The 20,818-nt window shown below is 51.8% G+C and overlaps 1 protein-coding gene and 1 long non-coding RNA gene across 2 annotated transcripts in view; one reads left to right on the top strand and one right to left on the bottom strand.

Moving 5' to 3' along the window:
• The window catches only part of CFAP46 (cilia and flagella associated protein 46), a 114,293-nt gene that overhangs the window by 29,944 nt on the left and 63,531 nt on the right, over positions 1 to 20,818 (bottom strand). Inside the window, 8 exon segments of the mRNA XM_030805013.1 lie at positions 5,194 to 5,329; positions 6,411 to 6,587; positions 7,716 to 7,822; positions 8,019 to 8,219; positions 11,946 to 12,092; positions 13,901 to 14,033; positions 15,726 to 15,824; positions 19,419 to 19,567. Of these exon segments, the coding sequence (XP_030660873.1) occupies positions 5,194 to 5,329; positions 6,411 to 6,587; positions 7,716 to 7,822; positions 8,019 to 8,219; positions 11,946 to 12,092; positions 13,901 to 14,033; positions 15,726 to 15,824; positions 19,419 to 19,567 (1,149 nt within the window).
• Positions 2,264 to 7,213, top strand: LOC115832952. Its single transcript, XR_004028370.1, has 3 exons — positions 2,264 to 5,122; positions 5,466 to 5,686; positions 6,497 to 7,213. It is a non-coding gene; the product is annotated as an uncharacterized LOC115832952 (long non-coding RNA).

The raw sequence follows: 20,818 nt of genomic DNA, 5'->3' as shown, positions 1-20,818 counted from the left end.
GGTGCACCATGTGCACGTGCCACACCCTGCTTATCTATTCAAATATTTTATTTCCAGTTCTGGGGCTACTACGAATAAAGCTGCTGCGAACATTCATGTGCAAGGTATTCTCAGATCCTGATCCACACACACGATGCGTTTCTCCATTTACCTATAGGTATTCTCAGATCCTGATCCACAGACGTGGTGTTTCTCCGTTTACCTATAGGTATTCTCAGATCCTGATCCACACACACGATGCGTTTCTCCATTTACCTATAGGTATTCTCAGATCCTGATCCACAGATGGTTTCTCCATTTTTAGATCCTGATCCACAGATGTGGTGTGTTTCTCCGTTTACCTATAGGTATTCTCAAATTTTTCTCAGTTATCTTTTGTAGTTCTCGGAGTACAAGTTCTCACATTTTTGGGACAAATTTCATTTTTAAACGCTGTCTAAAATTGTTTTACAATTTTTAATATCTGATTATTTCTAGCATGTAGAAATATACGACTGATACCTGCGTATTGTTCTTATATCCTGCAACCTTACTAAACTCAGTATTAGTAGCTTTATTTTTTGGTGGATTGCATATATGACTGTGTATGCAGACAACTATGTTATCTGTGAATAAAAACAGTTTCATTCCTTCCTTTCCAATCCGGATGCTTTTAATTTCCTTTTTTCCCGCCTGACTCCATAGGGCCGGAACTCCCACATTAACATGGAAGACAGGAGAGAAGAGGGCACATCCTCGTCTTCGTCCTTATTGAAAGGAGCATCAGTCTCTCTCCCACAATTGTGACGTTAGCTCTAGCTTTTCCATAGGTGTCCTTTTTCAGGTTGAGGAAGTTTTCCTCTGTTAATTGTTTGCTAGGAGTGTTTACAAGGAATGAGTGTTGAATTTTGTCAAATGCTTTTCCTGCATCCACAAAGATGATCATATGGTTTTTATTTGTTAGTTTTGAAAAAATACGTGAAATTAATTAATTTTTGAATGTTAAACTATTCCTGGGGTAACCTTGGCTTGGTTATGATGTATTGTCCTTTTTATATATTGTGGGATTTAATTTGCTAAAATTTTGCTCACAAGGAATGCTGGTTAGCTTTTTGTTGTTGTTAATGTTTTTATCTTGTTTTGGTATCAAGATAATACTCGCATTATAGAAAAAGTGGGATGTATTCTCTCCTTTTCAATTTTCTAGAACAATTTGTGTAGAACTGGTATTATTTTTTCTTAAATATTTGGCAGAATTCACTAGTAAAGCCATCTGGGCTTGACATTTCCTTTGTAAGAATGCTTTTAATTACAAACTAAAAATTTAAAATATATAGGGCCACTCAGGCTATCTCTTCCTTTTTGAGTGGGCTTTGGTAGTTCATGCTTTCAAGAATTTTTCCATTTCGTCTAAGTTGGCAAATATGTTAGCATAAAGTTGTTTGTAGTATGATTCCCTTCTTGTCCTTTCAATATCTGTAGAATCCATGGAGAAATTGTGTCTCTCATTTCTGATAGTGGTAATTTATGTCATCTTTTTTTTCTGATCCATCTGACTAGAAGTTTTTCAATTTACCGATCTTTTCAAAGAACTAGCTTTGGTTTCATTACTTTTCTCTTTCATTTTTCTGTTTTCTATTTCACTGATTGGTCACCACTCTGATCTTTAATTTTTATTCCTCTGCTTATTTGGGAACTAAGTTTGCTCTTTTTCTACTCTTGTAAGGTGCAGGCTGAAGTAATTGATTTGAATCTCTTCCCATTTCTCCTACAGGTGTTTAGTGCTATAAATTTCCATCTCGGTATTGCATTGGCAACATCTTAAAACATTTTGATAGGTGTTTTTTTATTCCCTTCAGTTCAAAATACTTTCCCCCTTGATTTCTTCTGTGGCCCACAGTTATTGTGACGTTTGCTATTTACTTTTCAAATCTTTGGCGTTTCGCACATACATAGCTTTGTGTTTTTTTTGTTGTTGTTGTTTGTTTTTTGGTTTCTTTTGAGATGGAGTTTCACTCTGTCGCCCAGGCTGGACTGCAGTGGCATGATCACCACTCACTGCAAGCTCTTCCCTCCCGGGTTCACGCCATTCTCTTGCCTCAGCCTCCCAAGTAGCTGGGACTACAGGCGCCCGCCACCACGCCCGGCTAATTTTTTGTATTTTTAGTGGAGATGGAGTTTCACCATGTTAGCTAGGATGGTCTCAATCTCCTGACCTCGTGATCTGCCCTCCTCAGCCTCCCAAAGTGACGGATTACACGCGTGAGCCACTGTGCCTGGCCAGCTGTTTTTTTTAATTGAGGTTAAAGTCACATAACACAAAATTAACCATTTAAAAATATACAATTCAGTGGCACTTACACATTCACAACATTGTGCCACCATCATCTCTAATTCCACAACATTTTCATCACTCCAAAAGGAAACCCCTCACCCATTAAAAAATCATCCCTCATCCTCCTTGCCTTGTTTCTATGGATTTATCTATCTCTCTGTTTCTGATTTCTAACTTAGATTGTGGCACCAGTACATATTTTGTATAACTTAAATCTTTTAAATTTATTGACACTTGTTTTATGGTCCAAGATACAGTCCATCTTGAAACATATTCATGTGCACACGAAGAGCATCTTATTCTGTTGTTGTTGGGTGAGTGTTCTAGAAATATCTTCAATTCATATTGGTTGGTAGTGTTGTTCAAATCTTCTAGTGATTTGCTGATTTTCTGGCTACTCGTTCTATTAATACTGAGAGAGAGGAACTGAAATCTGACTGTAATTGTAGAGTTGTCTATTTCTCCATTGCAATTTTATCAGTTTTTGCTTCATTGATTGTGAAACTCTGTTATTAGGTACAGAAATGTCTGCACTTATAGCCTCTTGACTGGTTGAGCCGTTTGCACCATAAAATGAGTTTGTTTATCCCTGGTAATATTTTTTTCCAAAATCGGCTGTGTGTGTTATTAACATAGCCCCTCCAGCTTTCTTTTCATTCGTGTTAGAAAATGGTATATTTTTTCCATTCTTCTCCTTTTAACCTATTTATGTCTTAATATTTAAAGCGGCTTTCTTGTAGGTAGCCCATAGTTGGGTTTTGCTTTTTTATATAGTCTGACAAATTCTTTTAACTGAGGGCGTTCTGGTTATTTAAATTTCATGTGATTATTCTATGATTAAGTCTAAGGTTTTCATCTTGCTGTGTATTTTCTGTTGGTCTCACCTGTCTTTTATTCTTTTTCTTTTCTCTGCTTTCCTGGGGGACAATCGAATACTTGTTCTGATTTCCATGTATCTCCTTTCTTGGCTCATGCAGCATACATCTGTATTCTGGCATTTCTGTGGCTGTTTTGGTGTGTAGTGTATGACATCACTTCACACAGAGCGTAGAAACCTTCCATTTGTTACTGACCTCCCAATCTTTATGCTATTGTTGTCGTACATGTTTTACGCGTTATAGACCCCGTGCTACATTGTTATTATTGTTTAAGCAGCCAATTATCTTTTAGAGTGATTTTTAGAATAAGGAAAATTGGACACACTTTCCCCTGCAGTTTACGTGTTTGAGGTTCTCCATGCACCTGTGTGGATCCACACTTCCAGTGGGCGTGGCTTCCTTCTGCCTGCAGGACTGACTCCGAGAGCTCCTGCAGGGCGCAGCCACTGAGGACGCCTTCCTTCAGCTCTCGAGTGTTTGAAGAAACATCTTTATCTCACCTTCATTAAGAATCCTATTTTCTGGGTATAGAATTCCAGGTTGGCAGTGTGTCCTCTCAGCCTTCACAGAGGTCCCTGCGCTGGGCTCTCAGCTACACTGCTCCTGCAGGAAGCTGCGCCATTCACCTCTGTCACTCTGCACACAGCACGCAGTGCTCTCTGGCTGATGCTAAGATGCTCTTCTTGCCACTGGTGTTAAAGCGTTTGGTTATGGTGTGCCCTTGATATAGTTTCATTCCTTTCTAGTTCTTGTGCTTGAGACTCATTCGGCTTCTTGGATCTGTGGGTTTGTATTTATTTTTATCAAATTTGGAAAATTTTCAGTCATTAGTTATTCAAATTATTGTTTATTCTACTTTCTCCTCTTCTCCCAGGATTCCAGTTACACCTACATTCATGCACTTAAAACTGTGTGACTTTAATTTTTGTTCTTTTTAATTTCATTTTCTCTTCATTTTTAAAGTTTCTGTTGCTATTTCTCTAAGTTCTCCAATGTTTTCTCCTGCCATCCTTGTCATTCACCCCACCTGGTGCCTTCTTCATCTCCCGTGTTGTGGTTTTCACCCTGAAAGTTTGGGTTTGTCTTCCTTTTATATCTTCACTCTTTCTACTTAACTTTCTGAACATATAGAATACAGTGATAACTTGTCTTCCGATTATAATATCTGTGCCCATGGATCAATTTGCTCTTGATTCATCAATTATTCTTCCTATTTTCTTGCTTTTCTATACAGCAATATTTTATTGGTTGCCAGACATTTGGGCTTTGTCTTCCTTTGGGGTCTGGTGGGTATTTCTGCATTCCTGTATGTGTTCTTCAGGCTTGGGCTCTGTTCTGGGACACTTATCTTCTCAAAGGAAATAGCTGGGTCCTTTCAGGCCTGCTTTCTAGGGTCTCTCAGGCAGGTCTGGAGCGGGGCTCACCCAGGCCTAATGACCCCCGACTGAGGCAAGGCCCTGTGTCTGCTTTGCCCGATACCCCAGGAATCATCAGGTTTTCCAATCCGGCTGGTGAAGCAGGTGCTGTTCCCACCCTAGAACCCTTTTGGGTGGTTCTTCCCCAGCATGGGGTAGCTTCCCCTCAAGAATGTGCTGATCAGTCCTTGGCAGGACACTCCGGGGCCTGCCCCAAAGGTCTTGGGGTTTTCTCTCTGTGCAGCCCTCTCCTGCCCTCCCCTTCCTGGGGCTCTGTCCCATGAGTGGCAGTGCCTGGCTCTCCCCAGGCTCTCGACTCCATCCTGTGACTCCACCCGAGCTGCCGTGGTGAGCTCAGACCTTAGCTCGGGGACCACTGCCTGTCATCGCTGATGTCTAGTGTTCTCAAAGTCTTTGTTTCATACACTGTTTGTTTTTTCGTTGTTTCAGATGGGGGAGTATCTGGTCCCTGTTACTCCATTTCAGCTAGAAGCAGAAGTCAGCTGGCTTGTAAGGTAAGTTACAGTGGGGTTTATATCCCGGCGGGAGTGACCCAGTGTGCACAGGAACCAGGACACTTGCTTACGTCTTGAAGTGACAATAGGCCCTGGACGCTGTGGAGCCTCCCTTCTTCCTCAGCTACGGCGCCCTGGGCCAGGCCATACGCTTCCAAGTAATACGCAGTTTTTTGTTCTTCATCTTTCTCGTTCTGGGCACGTAACCTTTATAAGACATAAGAATGGAATTTGGAACAAAAAATGTTAAAACATCATGTTATTATTACTAAATGTTTAATATGTCATTTTCTATCATTATACTGTATATTTTATTAGTGCTTAAAATGATGTTTTAAAATAGCTAACATGTAAAGACATCCTCGATACGTCTTAGAGGTTGAAGAAGCTGGAATAATGCAGTATGTACAGTGTATTATGGTCATAAAAACTAAATCTGCGCTTGAAGGGGATTTGCTGAAGCAATTCCACAGCATCAGCTTCACCCAGCAGGCTGGGTCTGATCAGCTAACTGAAATTCTGCAAGGACAACGTACGACATCCACAGTAACAGACACGGCTCAGGTCAGACCTTGTGGTGGGTTACGCTTCCCTCGTACAGGCTTCTGCACGCCCGCACTGGGCCCGCCGTGTCGAGATGCTTGCATGTGGACAAGTGGGGGCGGTCCCAGGTTGGGGGCAGGGCAGTGGGTGGGGCCAGGGAGGCTTTGCCAGGGCGGGGGTGGCTGGCAGCTGCTGTGGTGGGGACGGCTGGCATCAGGGCTGTGCGGGCCCTGCCCTCGGTGGGAGCAGCCCCTGAGATGCCACCTGGGGCCAGGCTACAGAGCCATGCAGGGCGGGGCCGCCTCCTGAGGTCAGGGCCCTGCAGGCAGCTCAGGGCTGTGCTCGAGATGTGTGCGTGTGAAACTGGGCATGGGCGTGTGTGTGCAATGCGTGTGTGCCTGTGGCTGGTGGGGGTGGGTGGTGCTGTATGTCTGTGCGTGTCTGCCAAGGGCTGGAGGTGCAAGGCCCAGTGTGGGTGCCCTCGAGGGAGGTGTGGGCAGCCGCAGGGCTGGGGCCAGAAGGAGGCCCTGTCAGGAGCAACGGGGGCTCCCCCAACGGGGAGGGCTGAGCATGTGATCAGAACGTGTGGGTGAGGCGGCAGCTGGGAGCTTCCCAAGGGAGGGGCGTGTGGACCCCGAGGGGGTGCAGCTGGGGTGAGCCACGCCCAGAAGGCAGGATGGTGCTGGGCATGTTGTTTGTGGGAGAAGCAGTGACTCCCGTGCAGGGGGCGCGGAGGCAGCCTTACCTCTTGATCTTCGCACGCTCCAGTTTTACGTCAACACAATTCTCTTTGTAGCCACAGGCGATAAACTTTCTCTCAATTTCCAACAGGCCATCATCCATCTCTTTCAGTAGCAACGAGCACTCTGTGGGTTCCGTGACCGCTGACTGCTGCGCAACTCTGACCCGCAGGCTCAGGCACCTGACGGAGGGACGGTTGGGGCCTGGAGTCAGAAGCCCCAGGGCCGCGCAGGGCTTACGGCTGGGCTGCCGCTGTTCTCCCCAGTGTTCATCCAGGGATGCTCGAAGAAACGCTTTCGGAGCCTTTCTCGAAAATCAGCATCACACGGGCCTCATTCTGTGATGGCATGTGATAAAATTGGAAACTAACAAGCCCCACCCCAGGCACTGTATCCAGGCGGAAATTCAAAAGCCCTCTCCTACTTGACTCACTAGTGGAACAGAAACCCACGTTGAAGCGTTGGGCTGTTCACACGCTGCAGCTGGGGGGCCCAGGACAAGGTGGGGAGGGAGGCAGAGAGTACAGGCACGAGGCCGCCGCCCCGGAGCAGCCACAGCAGGGCCCTGGGCTGCCCTCGCACCGATGCAGGGAGCTCCACAAAGATGCAGCAGAACACAAGGAAAGCCGGAGTCAGGCAGAAATCCGTGTTGCTGGGGTCTGTAAACCAAAGCCAGCTCCTTGAAAAGGTCCGCTGCGTTGGAGCCTGTGATTCTGATTTAGAAGAGATGGCGTCGCCAGCCTGGCCAACATGGTGAAACCCCATCTCCACTAAAAATACAAAAATTAGCCGGGCATGGTGGCGCGTGCCTGTAATCCCAGCAACTTGGGAGGCTGAGGCAGGAGAATCAGTTGAACCAGGGAGTCGGAGGTTGCAGTGGGCTGAGATTGCACCACTGCACTCCAGCCTGGGCAACAGAGAGACGGCGTCGATAAATGGCAATGAGAGTGGCGTGCCTGCGGCAAGGGCTTTGTGAAAGCTGTAAGAACAGACTCCCTACAAATTTATACTGACACACCACAAACTTAGAGGAAAAGGTTTCCTAGGCCCTTCCCAAGGCCCTGAAGTTGACTTTCTAAGCCAAACAGACAGGACATGTGGATGGAAGGTCCACTTCTCAGAGAAAACCTGAAGCAAGCTCAGGAAACTTCTGGAGCTTTCTGGAGCTGCACGGAAAGCTGTGGATATGTGGCCCCATGAGGTGGGTCTCTGAACTTGCACAGGCTTGACATATGGCACAAAAATCGCAGATGAAAAAGAGGAAACTACAGCTTTCACGCTAATGTACAGTGTTTCTTACAAAGAGTTACCTGGCTTCTAGATCTGTGGTCATGAATTCCAATAAAGGCAATCGGTTTGGTCTTTCTTTCTTGAGGATCTTGAAGGCATTGATGAGCTTCTGAAATATGTGACACACCTGAGGATAGGCGGGGGTGATACGGGTGTGTCTGAGGGCGGGCAGGGATGGATACCGGCGCGTCTGAGGGCGGGCAGGGATGGATCCAGGCGTGTCATCAGCGGTCTGCCAGGCAGAGCCCCATGGACGCCCTTCCTCTCCACCACGCACCTGGCCCGGCACCCGACAGGCAGCCCCAGGTCCCCGTGCCTCTCACCGTAGCTTCTCTTCCTGAGTGTTCCATGGACAAGAGCGCCTCTGCCAGGGTCAGAGTGGAATTGTACCAGAACTCCTCACTTCCGCCCATGTGCTGGGCCTGTGCGATCATTTTCTTGGCTTGTCCATAGTTTTTCTCCTTGTTGGCCAACTGTGCGAGGAGGAGCAGGCACTGGGCCTCTGCACAAGGCTCATCCAGCTCCTGAAGGAGAGAGACTCAGACATGCATGGGGTCCTCTACAGACGTGTGCAGGCGGGGAGATAGGAGCCAGCAGAGAGAAGGAAGAGGGAGACAGAGAGGCAGAGACAGACAGAGGCACCAGGTGAGGGTAAGACAGGGCCGCTCACTCTGGCAGCAGAAGGGTGGGGCCCATGGCCGCCCTCGCACTCCCTGGCAGGACTTGAGGTCCTGCCCGGCTCCTGCCGCCCTGTGGCTCCTCGAGTGGGACGCCCGCCCTCCCCGCCCGCCACAGGCTTCTCTGGAGTCAGCACTGGCTGCAGCGCACGTGACTGTATCTCATTCTATTTAATTATATTTCAGTGATGAGCTGACGAGCGGAATCGGCGTTCAGGGAGGCACGGCCCCGCTCTGGCTCATCTTTGAGGGGATTTGTCCCCCGCTGCCTGGGCGGCAGGAAGCTTCGTCCCCAGAGCCTCCTGGCTCCTGCTGGCCCCATCCTGGCCCTGTCTTTTAGGGCTCCCGCTTGGGGCAAAAGGCTTCGGGACAGCCGCACCTGGACACTGATGCCGAGAGTGGCTCAGAGGCTCCAGGAGCCCGGCCTGCCCGTCTGGGGCCTGCTGCCAGGCAGCCGGGCAGCCACATGATCTGGGACAGACACACACGGCAGCCTGTGCTAAGAACAGAGGGGTTCTGGTCAGAGGGTGAGGAGAGGACAGGAGCAGCGGCGGGAAAGGCAGCGTCCCATTCCCATGCATCGCTTTCTGGCCAAACAAGATGCCCTGTGTGCTCGTTTGGACCTGGGCAAACCTCCCAGGTGTAGGTGCAGGTGGGGGCACACAGGGGAGGGTGGGCTGATGAGCTGGGGCTACCCGCCAGAGAGCAGGTGTCCCAGCTGCTGATGGCTCCATTTCTGGCTGTTCCATGCATTTAGATGCCCAGGACGAGGGAGGGGCCACAGCCACTAGGGAGGCGTGCCCCAGTTGTGCCCCTGCCCGACACAGGATCCACCTGGACGCCACAGCCTGCATGCACCTGGGCATAGCTGTGACCGCCAGACGGTGTGGGCAGGGTCTGGGTCCATAGCAGCCTTGTGGGCAGTCAGGTGGCCTGAGGGTAGGCAGGTGGGCAGCTGGGCTCTGTGGAAGGGCATTCCTGGCCTCTGGACCAAGCCTGGCAGGGGGGTACAGGGCTCTGAGGAGGGACGAGGGGGAGGCCCTTCATGGCTGGGCCCAGAGAGCAGGGCTGGCAAGGGTCCAACGGGGCCGGGCCCCTGCGGGGCTTGTTCAGGGCAGCTACAGTGGGCCAGAGGCCAGCGACAGGGTGGGCAGGGGCTTCCACATGGAGAGGAGGAGGGTGCGGAGATGGGACAGAGCTTGGCTGGGGGTGAGGAGTGCCCAGAAGGCAGGGAGAGGACAGGGTGGGTGGGGCGGGGGGTGCGTGAGGCTGATGCCAGGGTTTCCGGTGCTGACACTGAGTGGGAGGGCAGAGCCCTGTCCTGAGGAGTGGGCAGCACAAGGAACAGTCACAGTCCCCAGGGCAGATGTTTCCAGCCCGGAGGCCTCTGAGGTCGGCAGGGGTCTGAGTGCTGAGGCCACAGCGGGAGAGCCCAGGGGAGGTCAGACCCCCAAGAGACAAGGCCACCGTGTGGGTGGGCCTGAGAGGGGAGGGGTGCCACCAGCAGGACAGAGAGAGCCCCATGGAAGAGGGACCAGGGTGGAAGGGCACAGCACACTCCCATCGCCAGCCTGGGGGAGCAGGTTCAGGAGAGGCTGGCGGGGCAGGGTGGCCAGGCTGCGCTGACTGAGGGTGAGGAGGGGCGGGATGGGACAGCAGCACATGAAGGCAGGCTTTCTGCAGTGTGGATGTGGCTGAGAAGCCTGGGTGAGCTGAGGGCAAAGTTGAGGACAGGAGCTAGGAAGCCTTCAGGCGAGAGGGTGGGGAAAGATAAAGGAAACAAACAACTTCCTGTCAGAAGCGCCTGCTGGGAAACAAAGTCCCTGCAGAACAGCGGCTGCAGAAAGGAGGGCGGCGTCCTGGCGTTTGCGGGAGTCCAGCACCCATCATGTCTGTCCTGGGGCTGGGCTCCAAGGTCCACGGTATGAGGCAGGTTCACTCCCCAAGTCCCAGAGCTCAGGACCACGGAGGCCCCAGCATGCGGCAGATTCACTCCCTAAGTCCCAGGGCTCTCACCACCTCCCACTGCCTCCTGACCTCAGGGTGAGGGAGGCCGGGCCTCTGCCCACCTCGGGGGCTTGACTCTCGCCCCAGGAGCTCCCAGGAGCTCTTCCACACCTCCAGCCCTGCGGCCCCAGCAGAGGCTGGCCCTCTCCTGTGGCTGCGGCTAAAAGAATGCTGCACCCGTGTGTGTCCCTTCCCCAGCTGTCCACAGCATCCTCAGTCCCTTCCTTGGACAAGCTCCCTTTTGACCCTGGTGTGCACACACCCGTCTCTGCTATCAGAGACCTGCACATACCTGTCCTCAATGCCTGAGACCTGCACACACCTGTCCCCCTGCCTGAGACCTGCACACACCTGTCCCCAGTGCCTGAGACCTGCACACACCTGTCCCCTGCCTGAGACCTGCACACACCTGTCCCCCTGCCTGAGACCTGCACACACCTGTCCCAGTGCCTGAGACCTGCACACACCTGTCCCCCTGCCTGAGACCTGCACACATCTGCCCTCAGTGCCAGAGATAAAGTCTGAACCTCTCAAAGCTTTGATGGGCATCACCGAATTTTTATACCATTCTAGGACCCTCTCTTTTTCTGGAGTTTTTCTTCAAAACAAGTGACAGGCTGTCTGGTTCTGTAGCTCTGCCTCACCCTCCCAGTGAAAGCAACTCTAACATCTGGACAGAAGATGTCACCATGTGTCTGAGGTAAGTTTGGAGGGCAGTCAGTGCTGGCAAAAACTGGCAACTACAATCTTTGCACAGAGAGAAGCACCCGTGGGCCTCCATCCATCTGGCTTTTTCCTGGGGCTTGCCATCCCTGCAGGGGAGCAAAACCGGGGGGAATGCAAGCGCCCGGGATGAGGAGAGGAGGCTGCAGCTGGGGCTTCCAGTGCTGAGGCTTGCAGGGCCAGTCCCAGGAGGAGGGGTCGAGGCGAAGGGTCCGAGGTCAGCACTCCCCCTCAGGGCTGTCAGCTGGGCTTGGCTGCTCAGGGCAGAGCCGGATGTCACAAAACCTGGCAGGAACCAGCTGAGACCGAACAGCTGCAGCGCCCGCCGGGGAGACGGGGCCTCAGCAAACGTCTCGGGGCTTTCGCTGGGGACCGTAAGGGTCACATCCAGGGAGTGAGAGCAAAACAAAGACCAGACCAGGCCCGGATCCCTGGACCCAGGCGGCCCCACACACGATCCACCTTCTAGAACAAAGTGGCACTTCAGGCAGAGACACCCTCTGGGGTTCTCCAAGTTCTCGTCCAGCCTCAGAAGGTAAGAAACTGACCATGGCAGGAGGCAGAGCGGAGCCACCGACACCCAAGAGAAACGAGAGGTTGCACAGACCCACAGCAGGTACTGGAAATAGAAACTTCAGCAAACTGTGAGGGGCAGAGCAAAAGACGGACAGACAGAGGACGTGCAGGACTGACTTCCCGCAGAGAGCCGGACCCAGACAAGAGAGGCATGTGGCCTTGCTAGAGCTGAACGCTACAGCCCACGCTTCTGCCCGCAGCCCCTCCACTGTGCACGGTGCGCTGGGAGCGGCTGTGGATGGTGATGGGCTGGGAGGGGCTCCTCACCTGGAAAGCCAGATGAGCCTCCGACAGGAGCAGCCGTGCAGGGTGGTACAGGTTCATCTCCAGCAGAACTTCTGCCTTCAGCATCCACAGGTGGGGAAAGGACGTCCCATCCAGGTCCCTCCCGGTCTCCCCATTCATCTTCAAAATCTGTAAGACACCGCAGCCCCAGGCGGCACAGTCCTGACACTTGTGACCTCTGAATCTCGCAGGACAGGCTCTGGCTCGGGAGCCGTCTGTACCACACAGGGAGCCACACCCCACCGAGGGCTCCCTGCTGGCCTAGGCACCGTGGGCGCCTCGCAAGCTCCCCGTGTGCCCCAAGGCCGGAGCTCAGGCCTTCGCCTTTCCCCCGACAGACCTCCTGCCCCCTGCGCACCTCTCTCTTCTCACGAATCCCCTTGCAGCCAACTAAGCCCACCACTAGCCACGTAGAGCCTTTGCTGCTCCACACACACACTGGGGTGTAGGACCCCTTGGCCCACCTCGTGCTGCTGACCAACCCTGGGATCTGGGCCTGCCTGTGGCTGTGCACCCGGCCTTGCTAGGGCGCCCTGGGCGTGGGCTGGTGCCTGAGCCCCTGCACTACTAGGATCTGGGCCTACCCTGCATCCCCCCACCCTCTCCTCGCTAAGCACAGCCCCCTGCCTGGGGCGGTGGCTGAGGCCCGCACTGCTGTGTTCTGGATCAAGGTCTTGTGCTGAGCCCCTGTCCTGTCCTGACTGCCAGGTCACAGGAAGCATGGCCTTTGCCCTTCCATGGTGCTCCCACGGTAACTGTGTTTTGGATTAGGAGCTGGGCTGGTCACCTTCCTTTATGGGCAAATGCAGAGGGGTGCTGTGCTCTCCTGCTGAGGGAAACCCGGGTGGTGGGAGAACCAGTTCTGTCAGACGACGGGGACCTCCAGGCGGAGCCCCCCCACCTTCTCTCAGCCTCTGCCCAGGCGCCCGGCAGGCTGTTCCAGGGAGGCCTGTGGTGCACATAAAGCTCATCTTTCCCGAGGAATTCCAGGGCCCACGGGAGGAGAAATCACTCACAGGCCGGCCCCTCGCACACTCACACACAGGCCGGCCCCTCGCACACTCACAGGCCGGCCCCTTGCACACACACACAGGCCGGCCCCTGGCACACTGACACGCAGGCCGGCCCCTTGCACACTGACACACAGGCCGGCCTCTCGCACTCACACACAGGCCAGCCCCTCACACACTGACACACAGGCCGGCCTCTCGCACACTGACAGACACACAGGCCAGCCCCTCACACACTGACACACAGGCCGGCCCCTCGCACACTGACACACAGGCCAGCCTCTCGCACACTGACAGACACACAGGCCGGCCCCTCACACACTGACACACAGGCCGGCCCCTCGCACACTGACACACAGGCCGGCCTCTCGCACACTGACAGACACACAGGCCGGCCCCTCACACACTGACACACAGGCCGGCCCCTCACACACTCACACACAGGCCAGCCCCTCACACACTGACACACAGGCCGGCCCCTCACACACTCACACACTGGCAGGCCCCTCGCACACTCACACACAGGCTGGCCCCTCGCACACGACACAGGCCGGCCCCTCGCACACTGACGCACAGGCCGGCCCCTCACACACTCACACGCAGGCCGGCCTCTCGCACACTCACACACAGGCCGGCCCCTCGCACACTCACACACAGGCCGGCCCCTCGCACACTCACACACAGGCCGGCCCCTCGCACACTCACACGCAGGCCGGCTTCCTGGCTCAGCTGCAGGACCCACCGGCCGGCCCCTTGCACGCTGACAGACACACAGGCCGGCCCCTTGCACACTGACACACAGGCCGGCCTCTGGCACACTGACAGACACACAGGCCGGCCTCCTGGCTCAGCTGCAGCCCTGCATGGCCACGGGGCCCTGGCGCCCACTGGGCTGCGGGTCAGAAGGATTCTGGATGGTGAGGTTACCTTGTCCTTGGCTTCCAGTGGTCTGATCTCCCCAGGCTGGACAGGAAGTGTCTGCTCATTCAGTGCTGGCAGGCTTTCTTCTAACAAAGGCTCCTTATTTTTCTCTTTTTTCAACGCGATCTCTCTTCTGCAGCTAACGTGAGGAAAACAGACAATATGCAAGAGAAGAGCCACATGGCCATGAAAATGTCCCTTCACGAGTAACCACAGAAACGCAAACGAAAACAGCCACAATTACATTTTTCACGCGAGTGTTTACAAAGATTTTTTAAAATCCTCAGGATCTAACAGCACATCTGACTCCCAAATTTGTGTCCATCACTGGTTCTCTCTTCCAAACTCCAAACTCATGTTCAGCTGCTATTCGACAGCCTGACAGGTGTCTAATGAGCATCTCGGACTCCATCTCTCCGGCGTGCCCAGCCCCCGGCCCCACTGCGCCTCCCGTGGGCACCCCCACCTGAAAGTTCAGCACCAACTACAGGTCCCTGGGTGGGCTCCTGCTCCCCGCTCGGCCTTCCCACGGGGTCTTCAAGGTGTCTGCTACCTTCCCCTTCACTGCTCCACCTGGCCCTGGCCACGGCCCCTAGCTGTCCCGCCTTCTCCTGTGCCATGAACACCAGGCCCTGGCCATTTGCCACACCATGTCCAGAGAGGTCCCTTAGAAGACAGGCCAGCAGGGGGTCACAGCAGAGGTCAAGACCCTGCAGCCCAGCCCCAGGGCCTTTTCGCCCTCTGACCCTCTCCCGAGGCCTGCACGCCCCTCTGCCCAGGCCTCCCCAGCCACACGCGTTCCAGGCCAAGGCCCCCCCTGCCGCCGAGACGCCACTGCTCCCAGCACCCCACACCGCGCTGGCCTCTGCCGTCTGCCACCCTCCACAGATCGTAAACAAATGAACAAGAGGGAACCAGGACCCTATGGCCTCCACAACTCCTTTGCTCCAAAGTTATTTTAGGGCTGTGAGAACAACCGGGCCAAAGGCCAGGTTCCTGGGACACTGCTCCACGCCCCTTATACCAGGAGAGTGTAGACACGGTTCCAATGTTCAGCCGGGCTGCATAGATAACTCATGGTGCTGAAAAACGCAAAGTTCACATTGCAGGTGAACGCTGGTTACCACAGGCTGCTAAGTGAAAGGTACAGAGAGCTTAATTCCACTTTTCCTGTAACAGCGTCTGTTTCTATGTAACGGGGAAATGGCCAGAAAAGCATATGTGAAAATATGAACAGGGTTATACTGAATGATGGGGCCAATCGTGAGCTTTATTTTCCTCTTTATCTACATGTTCTAAGATTTTCACTATAAAATGTATCACTTACGGAATTTTAAAAAGTATCTTGTAAAAACTAATAAAAACAGAACCATATACAATCATAGCACAGAAGTATTTCTGAGATGGTCTCTAAATCTAAAAGTCATTTGCTACACTAACGAGAGTTACTTGTTAAACAGCCTGACGTTAGTAAACTTCAACAGCTCTGAAGTGAACTCGTGCCTGAAGGCTGCCGGAGACACGAGTGGTACTGCCTCAGGACCCGGCGCCCAGCACCCAGTGCCCAAGGGTCCAGGGCCCAGCACCCAGCCTTTCTGTCCCCTGGGGAGGGGCTCGGGCCACCCTGGTGAGCCCCCCTCACCGCCCCTCCTTCCCTCTGTGAGAAGCACCTCCCCACAACCCACCTCCGGCACGACCCAGGAGAACCAGCCACAGCCGTGTCCCCCAAGTGCTAACTCTCCCCAGAGGACGGCCGTGCGGCTGGCTTTCACCTGGCTGCACCAAGGGCGAGACTCAAACCCCAGGCGACGCAGGGTGGGACTGCACACACCTGGCCTGCTCCAGCTCGCTGATGTACACCTGCCCGACCGCCTCTTCATGGTGCGCGGCTGCTTCTCTCAGCTTCAGCTCAGAGCACGCGTGGGCAAGGCTGTGGGGAGTGTGGCCGGAAGAGTCAGTGCTGCGTGGGTGCAGAGGGAGCCAGAAACAAAGCTACGAGTGTGCTTCACAGAAAACGGTCAACTAAAACATCGAGGCATACTTGGATGATATTTTCAATCATTTTTAAAGGGAAGCGAAATTACTAGGGAAAAGTGCCAGGTAGCGCCATCAGATTTCAGGCGGGATTTTTTTCCCGCTCCTTCACAGACCTCGTGTGAGGCATTCTCTGTTGCTCCTTGACGCCATCCGAGGAGAAGAGGAGGCCCTCAGGTGAGCTCAGCACCCACCACAACAAGCAGAGAAGCCTCGACTCCTGTTGAAAACCCTATTCTTGTAAAATGCTTTCAGGCACAGACACCAGGAAGCATCCCTGTGCGGGCCCCGGTGGCCCTCTTGGCCCCGTGACCACGCCTGCTCCAGCTTCCTCTCCTGCGCCCAGCCCTGGGATATCTGAGCAAGCTGAAAATGCAACTTGCGGCCTTTCTCCCAGATCCTTCGGGGCCCCGGGTGTGCCTCCATTTATCACACTGTGCTTTATTGCGCTGCTCAAATATTGCATATTTTACAAATTGAACGTCTGGGGCAGCCCTGAGTGACCAAGTCCATCGGCGCCATTTTCCAACAGCACCTGCTCACTCGGTGTCTCTGTGTCACATTTTGGTAATTCTCAAAATATTTCAAGCTTTGTCATTATTATGATTCTGTTACGGTGATCTGTGCTCAGTGATCTTTGAGGTTACTATTATAATTGTTTTGGGGCACCATCAGCCACGCCCATATAAGACAGTGAACTGAGTCGATAAATGTCCCGTGGGCTCTGATTGCTCCACGGCTTGGCCGCTCCCCCATTTCTCTCCCTCCCCTTGGGCCTCCCTATTCCCCAAGACACATAAATTTTGAAATAAGGCCAGTTAGTAACCCTACGATGGGTTCTAAGTGTTCCAGAGAAAGGAACAGGCGCACGTCCCTCACTTTAAAGAAAAAGCCAAAAATGATTCAGTTCAGTGAGGAAAGCGCATCAGAAGTGGAGACAGACTGGAAGCTCGGGCCCCTGCACCAGTTAACCAAGTTGTAAGTGCAAAGGAAAAGTTCTCAAAGGAAATGAGAAGCTCCTACAGGGAACATATGAATACAGATGACGAGAAAGCGAAGCCGCCTCAGTGCTGATACGAAAAAGTTTCCGTGGTCTGTGCCGAAGATCAAACCAGTCACAACATTCCTTCAGGCCGAAGCCTCATCCAGAGCGAGGCCCTCACTCTCTTCAATCCCATGAAGGCTGGGAGACATGAGGAAGCTGCAGAAGACAAGTTTGAAGCAGCAGAGGTGGGCTCGTGAGGTTTAAGGACAGAAGCTGTCTCCATCACATAAAAGTGCCAGGTGAAGCAGCAAGTGCTGATGGAGAAGTTGAAGCAAGTTAGCTGGAAGATCCAGCTAATAAGAGCATTGATGGTGGATACGCTAAACAACAGATTTCCACTGTAGACCACACAGCCTTCCACTGGAAGAAGATGCCTTCCAGGACTTTCAGAGCTAGAGAAGAAAAGTCAATGCCTGGCTTCCAAGCCCCCAAGCACAGGCTGACTCTCTTGCCAGGGGCTAACGCAGCTGGGGACTTTGAGTTGAAGCCAATCCGCATTCACCATTCTGAAAATCCCAGGGCCTTTAAGAATGATGCTCAGTCGGCCAGGCATGGTGGCTCATGCCTGTAATCCCAAAACTTGGACAAGGCAGGTGGATCACGAGGGTAGGAGATTGAGACCATCCTGTCTAACACGATGAAACCCCATCTATACTAAAAAAAAATACAAAAAATTAGCTGGGCATGTTGGCGGGTGCCTGTAGTCCCAGCTACTCGGGAGGCTGAGGCAGGAGAATGGCGTAAACTCGGGAGGCGGAGCTTGCAGTGAGCCGAGATCGCGCCACTGCACTCCAGCCTGGGCAACAGAGCAAGACTCCATCTCAAAAAAAAAAAAAAAAAAAGAATGATGCTCAATCTACTCTGCCTGTGCTCTGTAAGGGGACAACAAAGCCTGGTGACAGCACATCTGTTGACAGCATAGTTTGCTGAATATTTAAAGCCCACTGTTGAGACCTGCTGCTCAGAAAAACCGATTCCTTTCAAAATAGTATTGCTCATTGGCAATGCTTCGGCCACCCAAGAGTGCTCACGGAGATGTGCAAGGAAACGAATGTCGTCTCCATGCCTGCTAACACCACTGCTAACACCGCATCCATGCAGCCCATGGATCAAGGAGGCACTTCGACTTTCAAGTCTTACTATTTACGAAGCGCATTTAATAAAGTTATAGCTGCCGCAGAGAGTGATTCTTCTGATGGATCTGGGCAAAGTGAATTGAAAACCTTCTGGAAAAGATTCACCATTCTAGATCCCATTAAGAACATTCCTGATTCATGGGAGGAGGCCAAAATAGCAGCATTAACATGAATTTGGAAGAAGTTGATTCCAACCCTCATGGATGACTTTGAAGGATCCAAGATTTCAGTAGAAGGAGCTACAGATGTGGGGGAAACAGCAAGAGAAGTAGAATCAGAAGTGGAGCCTGAAGACGGCACTGAACTGCTGCAATCTCAAGAGAAAACTTGAATGGATGTGGAATTGCCTCTTATGGATAAGCAGAGAAAGTGGTTTCTTGAGCTGGGATCTGCTCCCGGTGAAGATGCCGTGAACACTGCGGAAATGACAAAAGGGACCTAGAATATTCCATACATTGAGTTGATAAAGTGGCAGCAACATTTAAGAGACTGACTCCAATTTTGAAAGAACTTCTGCCATGGGTAAAATTCTATCAAATAGCATTGCATGCTACAGAGAAATCTTTTGTGAGAGAGTTGATCCATGTGGCAAATTTTATTGTTGTCTTATTTTAAGAAATCGCCAGCCTTTTCAGCATTTTTAGTACATACATTTTAAATGGCTGTATGTACATTTTTTAGACATGATGCTATCGCACACTTAATAGACTACAGAACAGTGTAAACCTAACTTTTATATACTCTGGAAAACCAAAAAATTCCTGTGACTTGCTTTATTGTGATATTTGTTTTGTTTTGGAACACAACCTGCAATATCTGATATGCCTGTATTTCCTTAAAATAAGAATATTCCCCTAAGGATCAGGTAGAAATTTTAAAATAAAAATATCCTATTTTATCTTTAAAATTTTTAGTAACAGGGTCATGCTCTGTTGCCCAGGCTAGAGTGCAGGGGCACGATCATAGCTCACTGCAGGCTCGACGTCTTAAGGCTCAGGTGATCGTCTTGCCTCAGCCTCCTGAGTAGTTGTGACAACAGGTGTGTGTCACCATACCTGGCTAATATATTTTTTAAATTTTCTGTAGAGATGGGGTCTTGCTATGTTGCCTAGGCTGGTCTCAAACTCCTGGGATCAAATAGTCCTCCCACCCCAACCAAAAATACCATTTTTATATTCAAATATTTTTATTTACTTGGTGTTCAAGTCCCAGGGACTTTATTATTTACACAGTCAACTACAGAATTAATACCTTAACATGTTGTTCATTTTTGTACTGCTTTGGGGAAATAAAAAGGAGCTGTACCCACCGAAGGTGGTAGAGATCCACTAGGCCCTTGCTTCCCACCACAGAGTCCGAAATCAGCACCCCCAACTGCAGGACGGGGACCGTGAGTTCGTGCAGGCACATCTTCTGCAGGGCCTTGACCAGGTGGTCCAGGAAATACAAACTGTACGTCTACATGGACACATAACACACACAGGAGGTCACAGGAGCGGGTGTAGACCACAAGCATAAGGGTCTTTCCTCAGAGAACTCCCTCCCTCCCCATGCCAGTGCATGTCTGCACACAGAAGGTGCTCAGCACGTGTCCGCACACAGAAGGTGCTCAGCACGTGTCCGCACACAGCAGGTGCTCAGTGCGTTTCTGTGGGATGGATGGAGGCTGTGCTATCTTCCTTCCCTGTTCCACTCATGGGTTTCATTTTGTCACGTGTGATAATCTTTGTGAACATCAGCACCCAAGTATGAAGATACTCATAAGAAACACACCCGTTCATGGATTTATTCAAATTTATGTGTTTGTTTCATTCTTCCACTAAAAACTACTGGCTCATTAGAGACAGAATTTCTTTGTGTGCACACACAACCACTTAAAAACTTAATATATAGAGCTAATGCTTCCTATGATGTTGGACTCGGTTTGTTAAAACCATTACTCTTGAGTGGGAAATTAGGAAAGCTGGATGACCTGTTGGCAAAAATGTACCTCTAAGAACTGGAGGGTAATCAATATCCAAAGAATGACTGGGCCGAGATCCGGAAGTCAGTATGCATCCAGGGACACGAGCCTGGCTATCAGGCACTGAGGCATCCAGGGACACGAGCCTGGCTATCAGGCACTGAGGCATCCAGGGACACGAGCCTGGCTATCAGGCACTGAGGCAGCTGAGGGCTCCCTGGTGCTCTGCATCGTGCTACAGTCTGGGCTTAGAAAATGGGGTTCAGGGCCCACCAAGAGCTCCACTCTCTGTCTCTCTCTCAGGCTGGGTTCTTGAAGGGCTGCACCTCAGAATTCCAGGCAATCTAGGAGGAGGCCGTCCCCTCAGGGATGACAGCCAGGCAGAGGGGCCATGCGGGCGGCCTGGAAAGCATGGGGTCCTTTGAGAGGTCGATGGAACTGATCACCCCCAGTGAGGCTGATCTGGAGAGCGAGCGAGGGGTGACAGGGCTCTACAGGTCCCACAGGCATTAAAAGGTAATACAAGGACACTGAGAACAACTTCATGGCAATACATCCAAAATGTATTTTCAATAAAAACATCCCACAAAAACGCAACCCATGAAAAGTGTCACAAGAAGAAAAAGAAACTCTGAAGAATTCTATAACTATGAAATAAATTGGATCCATAATTTAAAATTTTCCCAAACAGAAGCTCTGGGCTCAGGTGGCTTTACCAGGGAATTCTTCCACACTTTTAAGGATGA

This window comes from Nomascus leucogenys, chromosome 3 (assembly GCF_006542625.1).
Source record: "Nomascus leucogenys isolate Asia chromosome 3, Asia_NLE_v1, whole genome shotgun sequence".
In the NCBI taxonomy this organism is placed as follows: domain Eukaryota; kingdom Metazoa; phylum Chordata; class Mammalia; order Primates; family Hylobatidae; genus Nomascus; species Nomascus leucogenys.
The sequence above is the reverse complement of the archived record's forward strand: the minus strand, read 5'-3'. Positions and strand labels throughout refer to the sequence as shown.